The sequence below is a fragment of the Crocodylus siamensis genome, chromosome 2 (assembly GCF_052110815.1).
Source record: "Crocodylus siamensis isolate JL-2025a chromosome 2, ASM5211081v1, whole genome shotgun sequence".
Classification (NCBI taxonomy): domain Eukaryota; kingdom Metazoa; phylum Chordata; order Crocodylia; family Crocodylidae; genus Crocodylus; species Crocodylus siamensis.
The window spans coordinates 92,421,313-92,433,825 of NC_143396.1; the positions used below are offsets into that span (position 1 = coordinate 92,421,313).

The 12,513-nt window shown below is 40.6% G+C and overlaps 1 protein-coding gene across 3 annotated transcripts in view; it reads left to right on the top strand.

The window, feature by feature from the left end:
• Nucleotides 1–12,513, top strand: part of ARHGAP10 (Rho GTPase activating protein 10) — a 223,427-nt gene that overhangs the window by 85,027 nt on the left and 125,887 nt on the right. For all 3 annotated transcript variants that reach the window (XM_090036363.1, XM_090036361.1, XM_090036364.1), the window contains exons 4-7: nt 2,186–2,257; nt 3,624–3,725; nt 9,327–9,437; nt 11,614–11,718. In XM_090036363.1, coding sequence (XP_089892489.1) covers nt 2,186–2,257; nt 3,624–3,725; nt 9,327–9,437; nt 11,614–11,718 — 390 coding nt within the window. The remainder of the gene's footprint in view (nt 1–2,185; nt 2,258–3,623; nt 3,726–9,326; nt 9,438–11,613; nt 11,719–12,513) is intronic.

The window sequence follows — 12,513 nt, forward strand, 5'->3', positions numbered from 1 at the left end:
GGCACAAATGTTCGAAACATCCACACCCACTGATCACTTTTGTACTGGAAACACCTGGGAGGGACCACCTCTCTTAGTGTGGAGTTACAACACAGAGGAAGTTTTCCCCCAACTTTTAGGGAGGTCTAGGATGCTCCTTCAGTAAATTCTTTTGGACCTAACACATGGAACCAATGACTTGACATGTTCTCTTCTTTTCATGCCTCTGGTCCCCGCTGTTCCTAGTTAATGCAACTAATACTGTTGCTCAAGCAGTCTTCGGAATTTATTTCTTGAAGTTATTTCTTTTCCAGCAATCTCTTGTGGCTGAGAATGATTGATTGTCTTCCATGGCTCTATTCTTTCATAGAAGACACCTGTGTGTAACTTCTTTTATTGTGGAGGAGCTGCTGCACATCAGCTTTCACATAACCCTTGACAGAATGGGACCTTGATCCAATGGCAAGGAGACCAAGACAACTGGCGATCTCGTTCTACTGCAGCCTTCATCTGCCTTCACAGCTGTTGAGAGTCTAACATCATCTTCTTCCTGCTCTGCCACTGATGACTTGTAGACCCTAGGGTGGGGGCCTGGCAGTTTTATTAGTGGTGACCTTTCTCTTCAAAGTGGGCTGTACTTTGATGTATGGTGCAGCACCATTGAGACCTGTTACCAGCCAGCATTTCCCAGTTTGTAAGGTTGATGCTACCCTTGTTAAGGTATGTTTTTAGGGTGTCCTTGAAGTGCTTCCTCTGTCCTCCACAGGTCCTCTTACCATGACTGAGTTGAGAGAAGAGGGACTTGCTTTGGAAAATGAGCGTCAGTCATCCGCACACAGTGGCCACATTCTAATGGTGGTTCTGCTGCTTGGTCTTCTGAGACTTATTTGTTAGAGTTACCCATGCTGATTTTATATTAACCTTCCCTGAAGGTCATTCCACTATTCGCCACCTGTGGACGCTCTTGGTAGCAGTACAGCTTTTCCCTCAAATGAAATCATTTAACTTACAAAGTCAAGCACTCCAAAGTTAGGAAGCATTATTCTGAGCTTGTCTTGTGTAAGCTCAATTTTCCCTGCTTGCCCTGCCTGATTAGAGCTGGTCAGAATTATTTTGAGCAAATAATTTCACTGAAGATTTCTGAGCCTGAAATGTTTCATCTGGAATATCTCAGGTTCAATGGCCTTTCACCAAATTCAGAGCAGGGCTCCAAAGAAAACCTGTATGGCCCTGGATCCTGCTGGAGAGGCTGGAAGTTACGGGGTTAATGGCCTGAGGGAAGACTTACCTTGCAGTCTGATTAGGGAATGGAGGCCCTGGGAAACTCCTGCAGCTATTAGATGATACTGACCTTTTTGTAACTTCCTCTCCTGCGGGGAACTTCAGGCATGTCAAATTCCAAACAGTTTTGTTTAGGCATGATCCAGTTCCAAGTCTTTTGGCTTATTAAAATAAAAAAAAAAATCTTGCAAACTGGAAATGCTGCTTTTTCTCCAGCTCTCTTTGACACATTTTTTAACTGAGTAATCATAGACTCTTTTTTCTAGGACCCTGTCTTTTATTTCTTCAGTGTACAGGGTGGAGGCATTGGGTGGAGGGGTAGAATGTAGGTTACACAGCAAGTGCATTTCTTGTTTTGTCACTGATGCAATCTAAATACTTTCATTTAATGTAGTATATTTCATATAATTAATGTAAGTACTTAAGAAATAAACTTCAAAGCCTAATTTATTAACAGGCTGGATTTTTAATTGTGTATGAGAAGTGGGTTGCTTGGTGTTCACTTGTGTAATTCTGTTGAGTGCCTGAAAATATTTGGCTGTGATTTATGGAAAATAAAATGAAAATGCTTTTGTTTAAGACTGACAAAGGTGAATGATGAAATTCTTTCTGTGTCCAGAAAAACTGATGCACATATAGCAGGATCAGCTTGGTTGCACGTTTCAAAGAATTTATAAAATTCCTAGTGCCACATTTGTTTGGGAAATACTGTAGTTTCTACTTCAGTGCTAAGGCTCAGGGATGAAAATTCAGTGTTGCTTATGAGTTAGGAGCTGTAGTCATTTTGAGAAATTATCCAGGCTCTTAAGTGCCTTTGAAAATTTTCCGAAGAGCTTTACATTTTTTTTATGCAGAATGAAAAAAATGAGATTGTGTTCTATCCTACAGAAATTTAATGCTGTACTCTTCTTGTTTTTTTCTTTAGGCACTCAGTGTTACTGAGACGCTGATCAAACCTTTGGAAAGGTTTAGAAAAGAGCAGCTAGGAGCCGTAAAGGTTTGTCCTTAATTTTCATTTGAAACAGTTGATTTTGATTTCTCTGATCAAAGTGCACTCATGACACATTTGGCAGAGTGCGGAGAAATGCTGATGTTTATATAATTTTACATACCGCTTTGTTTTTTCTTTGGGAACTTGGTTCAGAAACAAATGGAAAGTTTGTGCTGGGAGGGGAGGAATGTGTTTTTTTTTTTCCTCTTCCCTCTTCACCCCCCCCCCCCCCCCCATTCTTTTCTGTCTTGGGTACAAGAAATCCCTCACACGACTATCTGATGTTGCTAATAGATAACCCCATTGCTTTACCCTATGTTCACTTAATTGCATAATGAAAAGACTGCTACATGTTGGAGTGGCCTGGCCCGGTGGGAGAAATGGGGGAGTAACTCAGGCCCCTGGGGGAAAAGGGGTATGGCCTGGCCTTGCAGGGGAGGAGGGGGGGCAGCCCCCCTAAGAAAAGGGGGCATGACCTAATTCGGGGGGGGGGAGAGGAGGGGAAGTGGCCCAGCTCCAACCCAGCCCTGCCACGGAAAGGGAGGTGCAGCCTGGCTCTGACCAGACCCCTGGGACTTGGAGTTTGGGTATTTGGCAGGGAGGAGGGTGACTGTTAATGTCTGCTGGTTCCCTGCTGCCAAATTTCCTGACCTGTGTGTTAGATTTGATGGCTCTGCAGGCCTCGTTTGACCTGTGGGCCAGAGGTGGAGCACCTCTGGTCTGGGATGCTAGATCTATGTTTGCTATAGCAAAAATACACGGTATACTCATTACAAAAGTGAAAAATAAGTATGTTTTCCAATTTCTGAGGATTCTTATGGATAAGTGAGTCTTGAGGAATAGGATCTTACCTACCCAGTCAATGTTAGTATCTCCTGTGAGATAAGGAGTACTTACTGAATTAATTCTTCAGAAACAGGCTCTTTTGATAAATCTAAAAGTTAAATTTCACCAAGCAAGTGTCTGTTCTCAGTAGTCTCTCCAAGTCTTGGTAAGCACCAGATGTAATGACATCTTTTATCTCACATCACTTTAGTTTGTGGTTCCTTCCAGTTTTCAAAGCTTATTTAATAATATATTTGGGGTTGCGTTTAGTGAAAGATCTGGCCCAGGCAGTTACCCTTCATTTGTATGTTTAGATGAGCTTAGCATGGGGATCATATTTAGTGTAACAGAGCTCAGCAGGTCTAGATTCAGGCACTCAGTTGATTAAAAATCTATTTGAAATATCAGTTTGTTCACTTGGGGATGTAGTATTTTGCATTCTCTCTTCTCTAATGGCTGCTTTCACATATCTCTTACCTGTACCAAGTGGATAAAATGCTGTCCCCATATTTTATGTTTTAATAAACGTTGAATGTATTACTTGCAGGAAGAAAAGAAGAAGTTTGACAAAGAGACAGAGAAGAACTACAGTTTGATAGACAAGCATTTGAGTTTGTCGCCCAAGAAGAAAGAGCTGCAGTTACAAGAGGTATGGTTGCTACAATTTTCTCAGCATTGCTGTGGACACAGGTCTTTTTAGTTTGAGGTAATCAAATAAGTTAATATTAGCACAGCAGGATCATTGAGGTTGTTGAAAAATAAATTGCCATCTACTCAGAAGGTATGGTAAGGCAATCAGTACTAGAGTTAAAGGAATAGCAAACCATGAATGCATTATGATTAAACCTGCACTTTTATAAAGCTTTCACCACATGCACTCTAGTACTTTTTATTTTACAGAGAAGATTTGGACGATGCACTTAAAGAAAGAAAATTGTCATTAAAATATTCCCCATATTTATACTCAGTGTTAAGTGCAATAATGCCTGTGTGCTGGATTGTTTGTTTATTTTTAATTTTTGAAGACTCATGTTATGAAATGATGCTCCAAATAGTATGGGGCGGCAGGAGAAGGGAGCAGGGTTTGATGTTTTTATAGCATAGAACTTAAAATTTGATTTGTTTTCCATGGTATTATTTCTGTCCCCTCAGGGGTCCATTGTACTTCCTTTAGTTTTTATTTCTGGAAGACCAGTAAATAATGTATGGGAAAATGAGCAGAGAAAGTTTTGTTAGTGCCTCTGTAGACAGAAGAGTTGTTTTAACCATGAAGAAAACTCCCAAAATCCTTAACTGCTTTTGTCTATGAATATTTCATATATTTTGGTAATGCTTAAAAATTCCCCAAAGATAAGGTTTTTCTGAACAAAATGTTCCCAGCAGCCTCCTTCACAAAAAATCATTTTCACACCTAGTAAGCTACTCGGTAACTTGAAGAGCCAGAACATACTTGGATTTCTTCTACATGCTATCTCTGAATGTTGTATTATTCATAAATGTTGCAAACATATATGTGCTTAATTTTGAAGAGGTGAATAGTCCCATTGAAGTCAGTCAGGACTAACCTCATGCCTATAGATAAATGTTTGGAGAAGCATAGGTAGAAATTGTCTGAAAAATTGATCACATGCTGAAGAAACTTTATTGAAAAATGTACAGGAGTTATTTTAGCCTTTTTAGAAGCTTTATTTGTAGAAGCCTATCTAAAGGTCAGAAGACCTGTAGATATCTGAAACAGAAACATGACACCACCTAGAAGGAAATGTACAACATCGCAGAGGCAACCATCTTGAGGTGCATAGCAGAACCTCGTGTTAGGAGTAGAAAGTAGATGCACTGAATTTTATTTGAAAAAATCAGTACAGAAAAGTCACTTAGAATAGCTATTGTGATCTCTTTTATGATAGTTACCAGAGCAAATGATAAGTCAGTCAACTGGTTAAAACCTAGAGAAGGGAGTGGTGATTCCGAGCAGCCAAGTTGAATTTGTTAAGAAAAAAAACCAGCATGCCATATTTCTTTCCTCCTTTGGTGGGGTGATTAGTTTGGGTGAAGGAAATACAGGGGACATGGTATACTTCAGGAAGACTGAATTCAGTATCACATTTATGACTCAGAACTCATGGTAGAGGGTCATATCTGTTATTAGACCAAGTAGATACTTGCAAAAAAGATCTTCATTTGCAAGCTTTTGGAGACGCACACCCTTCTTCAGGCACAGAAGAATGCAAAGATTATAAAATTTCTCCCAGGTGGAAATGAAAATTTGTATTTCACAGGAGAGCTGAAGGTGTTGTAAGATCTCCTGGTTGGAAAAGTTCATTTTGTGCAAATTAGGCTCAGATAAAAGTTAGAGCAGTGTATTAACCAAGCATCTAGTTGTTCTACTTATTACCAAATATATAGTTGGTCTAAAGAAAGATATCACTTCTACCATGAGTTCTGATTCCTTTCGCCTGTAGACCAATATGGCTACAACCTGTATCCCTGCAACATGGAAGATATCAAAATTAGCCATTTTTTTAAATGAAAGCTTCCTTCTTGTAAAATTATAAAGCTAACACCCTTACTCCTGCCTGTTGAACATTTGCATGTTCACTGAGCACAGAGCTACTTCAATACAAGAGAAATTTCTCTCCCAGGAGAGCCTTCCATCAACCCATCCTCCTGTGGAATATGAAACATAATCAGAAGGAAACATAATTCAGCATCCTGCTCATCATCAGACAACTTTTAAAGAAAATCCCCCCAAAACTGAGGTTTTCCTGGAAGAAGCAGCACGTTAGTTTCAGCTCTGCAGCATCTATGGATCGGGTACTTCAGCTGGGCTTTTTCGCACTTTTATCTAAAGCTGGTTCAGTTGGCTGTTATAGAGGAGGGCAACTCTTGGCATGCCAAAGTGTGGTACCTTGAGGCATTTTGCTTGGCATACGTACCTCTGGGTAGATGGCAGGGAAGGGGCCAGGACTACATGGCCACAACAAGGATCGGGCCCCTCATGCCTTCCCCGCCATCCACCCCTGGCACACCAACATCTTGCAAGTTGAAGTTGTTGGTGTTTTTGGCACTCTGCCCAAAAACATTGCCAACCCCTGAGCTGTTAGATAAAAGTGCCAGAAAAGCCCCACTAAGCGCCCAGTTTATACAGATTTTGGGCAAGCCGCATCCAACTGCACAGCATCTTGTGGGCATGTATTGAGCTCATTGCAGGAGTGCACTGAGTTTAAAGTAAACTGCTGGGTTTTTTTGTTTTTTAACATCTGTAAGCAGCCTATGGAATTATATACTCCAGTGAGATTGAAATCAAACATAAAGAGCCTGAATGATTACCACAGTTCAAAAAGATGGTGGATTTGGGCAACAAGTCTACATTAGAAGACTTGCAGAAAGCCATTAAATGAAGTCCTGGGAACAAGGCATATGGCAGCAACTGTTTTCCTGCTGAAATCAACAAATGGGCCAATGACGAATTACTTCAAAAACTTCATGAAGTTATACTGCTCTGTTGAAAAGAGGAAATGGTACCACAATTTCAAAGATGCTCAGTCTGTACAGTTATACAAAAATAAAGGGGATAGAAGTGACTGTGACAGCTATAGAGGTACCTCCCTGTTGAACCTAATTGGAAAAATTGTCACTTGCATCATGTTCCCTAGGTTTCAATTTCTAGGTAAAAGAATCTATCCTGGAAGTTAATGTGGTTCTTACTCAGGAAGTTCCACCATAGATATAATATTTTTGGTCAAGCAGCTGCAAGAGAAGTGTAGAGAAAAACTAATACCAATGCATATGTAAAAATAATGTATATGGATCTGTCAGCCTCGAATGGATTCATTAGGCATCTGCCTAGACTACTTAAGTGTACACCATGATTCAGAGGATTGATGGTTGCTTACTCTACAGGAGACCTGGGAGATGATTGTCCTTCTTGATCTTAGTTAGGTTTCAGCTAGCTTATACTTCATTATTCTGGGATTCACAATTTAAGAGGGATGTAGAGAAACTGGAGAGGATCCAGAGAGTTAAAAAACAAAGATGATAAAGATGTGGATTGCAGGCCATCTGAGGAAAGGTGGACTGCTTGAGTTAGATGTACATACAGAAAGTTGATGTAGTTGTCATCAGCTACAAAATTAGCTATACAGTTAGCTTTCTATGTTCTTTCCTACCTGCATATGGAATATGCACTTAAACAAGAGATTTAAAAGTGAATTTAACAAGCTAAGAAATTGAGCTGTCTTGTGGTTATGTTTACACTATAGTAATAGTGCTTGACCCTGTTAATACAGGGTTGTTCCTGGACCTGTTTGTCTATATGTGGGGCCTCTGCAAAATACAGTGCAGCATGGAACATGCCTGTGTTGAGGTAGTTACTGAGGTAGATCTAGTTTGTTTATATTCCCCGAGTTAACAAAAAATTGACTGTGGAAGGAAGTAGATGACTATATTAGTGTGTAGTGCTACTTGGAACTAGTATTTTATTTCTGTTTTAAACATTAATAGAGGCATGGGCTTTGGTACACTTGGGCAGCTCTCATCCTGAATGGTCAGATGAAAATATGTCCAAACAGGGAATATGACTATAACCTGGAGGTTCCTGGCTAGAGGCTCTTGCCCCTACGCCCCAGGTCAGACCGATCTCCACATTTGGAATCAGGAAGGAATTTTACTGCATGGTCAGATCAGAAAATACCATGGGCTTTTTTGACTTCCTCCAAAGCATGGCCCTTTGATTTCTTGAGTGCATTTCAATAAGCCTTGCAGCAGCAGAACACCAACGCAGTTGTCCCCTTGCTTTACCTGTGGCAGGTTAACATGCTGTGCCTTGTAGTTGTGTGACAGGCTTGATTGCATGGTTTTAGAAATAAGTTAGACTCCTGCTGAAGAGTTTAAGCCTCTGGACTCAAACATCCCCATGCCTAGCCGCCCTGGAGAATAAATAGGCTCCTGGTGAAGGGGACACAGAGGGCTTCCCCTGCTGGGGAGTTCAAGCTTCACACCCAGTAATCCAGAACCTACCAAGAGCCCCTGGTCCTGTTGTTAGCCACAGTGGGGTTGCTGGATGTGAAGTTTAAACTGCCAGTGGGAGGAGCCCTTCAGCTCCACCACCCAACAGCCTCTGATTACCTTGCATCTGGCTGCTGGCAGTCGCATGTTTCGGATCTGTCTTTGATCCCAACACTTGTATGTCTACCATACGTGTGTGGCATGGCAAGATGTGCAGTTGTTGTGATCAGGAATCAGATCCCATCCCATAATAATTTTAAAGTTTGCCAGTGGTCAGTGTCTCTTAATTTATTCCAACAAAAGGAATTCCAGTTATTCATTTCTTCTGCAGTCATGAGGCTTGGCTGGGACGTGTGTGTCATTTTTAATAGCGTATATTAACTTCCAAACTGCATGAAGTAATACTTGTGTCTGGGTAGGAATGAATGGTAGCTGAAACATAACGGATACACAGGATCAGTGTATCACTGGCACTTAGTAAAAGCCAAAATAATAAAACAGCTGCTTGGGTTGTAAATACGGTTGCATTTGTTAAATTTCCAATATTTTGTTAGCTGTATTGTACATTTAATATATGGAATGAATGGGGGTCTTTTTAAACTGTTGTTTTGCTGCCAGCAGTATGTCACACAGATATCCTTTGCAATACATCCTGAGAACCCATGACAAATCGGTAATTAAATTAGGAGCCAGAAGATTATCTTTTGCTTTCTCAGTCCATGTAAGTGTAGGGAGGTCAGATGAGGAAATAGCTGAAAACTTCCATACGTTTCAGATGAACGTATTTTGTGGAGGAGGGGGAGTGGGCCTGGGGTATGAGACAGAGGGATCTTTTGCATTAACACTTACTTTTCCAGGTTGAATGGGGGCAGTTTCCACCCCTTTTAGGAGAGGAATCCAGCTATTCCCTCATCTGTATCCCTGAGAGGGCCTTCTTTTAAGTACATATTTGTACCAACTTGTTTGATCTGAAATAAGATTAAATGGAAATGTAAAGAAATGTTATTTTAGTTGTTTGCATGTGAAGAAAATGAACCCTCTGAAACAAAACAATGTAACAAAATCTTCCAATATAGAGCATGTCAAGGCTTCTATATTTTAAAAAGTAAACTAATGACTAGTGTATACTGTTGGGGTGAGTCCCTGGTCTGGAGAACATCTTATTTACCATCTTAAATACTTAATGCATGCCATTCAATATGTTATGTCTGTGAAACTTCTAATTACTGTATTTTGCATTCAGGCTGACTGCCAAGTGGAGCAAAATAGAAGACACTTCTATGAGGTGTCTCTTGAGTATGTGTGTAAGCTGCAGGAGATACAGGAACGAAAGACATTTGAGTGTGTGGAACCTGTAAGTATTATGGAATGCAATTTATAAAGAAAGCAATGCAGCCTATTTTTTTAGTTAAGTGACAGAGGGGAAATATAACAGACCATGAAACAAAAAGTATCATTTGTCAGTTTTGGCTTATGGGGGCTTTTGGCAAACTGATTATTTTGACTTAATTCATAGCCATTCAAATGTTAGTGATCAAAAGACCTGTTTTTAATCTAAGATTAGGTCCTGTAGACTTAATTTATGTTTGTAACTGTTCACTAAAAAGCTGCATGCATTCCTGAAGCTCCAAAATACAGGTAATCTGAAATTCTCAAATTTTGTGAGAGATGAGGCTTTGGGGAAAGAATGAATTTCCCTTGGGTTTCAGTGCAATCCATAAACATGCTACTGAGGCTTGCTTAAAGTTCCTGGCTGGATTTGTCCTAAAGTTTCCTCATATTGGAGTTAGGAGTCTAACCCAGTGTTAAACTTAGGCCAATATTATGTGGTTTCAAGTTTTTTTATTTTAATGAAATGCTTAGAGGCTAATTGTTGAAATGGGGGAATGGATTTTTCTGCAAAGCTGAGGGGTCTAGGCAAAACGGCCCCCTTGACTTAAATCCCCAAACTCATTAGGCCTAGAGAACTCCGATTTTCTACAAATATAGCGATTTTGGTTAGGATCATATAGACTTTATTTTGTTTTTATCAACATAGTTATACTAGCATAAATGCCTAGGTCTACTGGCATTAAAGTGCTATGTTGGCATAATTTGCTTGTGTTTGGGAAGCAGGTTATACTGGCGTAAGTATAACTGTAACATATAGTCTTTAACTATATGTTAGCTTTGTAAAATAGCACAGGGAGTTTATTGCTTTGCCTTCTTCATTTTAAAGTAGTGGTGAACAAGGCCTTAAACATCTTTCAAAATTTCCCCCTTTAAAAACAAACGTACACAGACGCTTTGCCTCTTTGCTGTTTAGTCATTGTTTGACACAAGCCCTTTGAGCCATTTCTTCACAGCCTAGTTTGAAACCAGTATGTCTTAGAATGCATTTTCAGGCCTTAAGTCTGTGTCTTTGCAATTTGAGGCTTTGCAGCTACCTATTGATAAAATCTTTGCCCTGTAGACTGGGCAAGCTGTATCTGAGAGGATGCTGTTGCTTATTTTGTATTTGACTATATAGTGCAGGGGTTGTCAGCCAGGGGTATGCATACCCCTAGGGGTACTTAGAAAGATCTTTGGGGGTATGCATGAACGGATGAGCAGGTAGGTGGGTCAGCAGGGATGGAGCACGCCCCGGGGCATGGCGGCAGTGTCTCCCCTGGCACGTTTGCCTCTTACCTGGGGGAGGGGCACACTGGGCACTGCCAGCTCCACATGGCACATCATGGTGTCTCGCCGCCCCCAACCCCATCTTGCTGTCCTGATTGGCTGCTGTGAGGGTCTCAATGGCAGTGGCGGGGGAAGTGTGTTTCTATGCCCGCTCCCAGGAGGGAGTGGGGGGCAAAGGCAGTGGCGCCCCTCTGCACACTGCGCAGGCACCGCCCGGCCTGCTTTCCCATGGCCAGTTGCATGTGCAGCTCTGCAGGCTGCTGGAGTGGTGTGCAATTGGCTGGGTACGAGGCCTGTCAGTAGCCTGCAAAGCCATATGTGCAACTGGCCATGGGAATTCAGGGTGCAGTTGTGGCATTGGGCGTCAGGGTCAGCAGTGCAAGGCAGTGGGTGGCAGGTGGTGGCTGCCATGTGTGAGCACACCGTCCTCTCCCCACTCTGCGTCCAGCTGCCACCACCAGAAGGGGTACACTTGCTAAAAAAGTTTGAAACCCCTTGATATAGTGGGGTTCTGTGAATTATTTTTCTGTTTAATTTCCCCTGAGAATGTAACCTACGATTCTATTTTTGTAAAGGTGGTAAAGCACTCTTAAAATGCTCCGTTTAACATAGCTTCAAAGTATTGTTAAATCAGACTGCCTCTCGTACATAATACAGAGGTCCATCTTTTCCTGCGTTATTACTCTCACTGTTTTGATTTTTTTTCCTTACCATTCTGTTAATTAAGTTAACTAGTTCATTGTGAATAGGGGACATTTGAAAAACAAACAAATAAACAAAAAACAATTTTTGGTTTTAATTTTCTGAAGGGTTGCAAGAAAATACAACAACCTTTCTCTGATAACTGAAATTGTCTTCTGCTTCTACTTCAGGTGCTGTCATTTTTTCAGGGTTTGTTCACTTTCTATCATCAAGGATATGAACTTGCCAAAGACTTTAATCACTACAAAATGGATCTACAAATTAATATTCAAAATGTAAGTCAATGTCTCTTACATTTAAGTCATTTCCAACTTTCTCTGATAAAATGTATGTTACTGTATTTGGTCGACTATAATCAATAGTTTCTGAGTAATGTTACTTAATCACTTAAAGTATAGGCATATAATGCCATCTTCTGGCTAACCAGCTGTACGAGTGAATAAACCATTATCTGATGACTGATAATGCAGTAAGTCCTGCCACCTAGTGGTTTATAATACCCTTTAAAATACTTTGATTTTGTCATAGACACATATCTTTTTAGATAATGTTTTCAAATTCATTTATACTCACATTACATGTGTTTAACGTTCTGATTGGTAAACAGTCATCCTCTTCATAAGTTGGGACTAGCAATGGAATATAGATCTCTTGACCTTTTTAGGTATATTTTTAAATTTAGGTTAGAATGTCATTTACAGTAGGAATATACTGGATGTAACTGAAGAACATAAAATTGAAGTGATCACATTTCTTAATGCTTGATAAACTTGGTGGGACCTCCTTTGAGAGCCAAAGAAAGAATGGCGTGGCAGCCTAGATATTCTTTGCTAGAAGTAGCACTATTAGAAAATTGTGTTCTTGAAGCACATGGGTTGCACCATGCTATTACCTATGCTATATGTAACATTGCCCCATTTTAAGGGGAAAACCAGACCTTTACAATTGTTAGACTTGCCTGGGAAGCAGCTGAGTACTCTTATATAAAGGGATGAAAGTGCTGCAGAATGGGAACAGACTCCTTTCTATAGCAGACCTAGAAGTAAGGGGATTGAAAGGAGTAGCCCTGC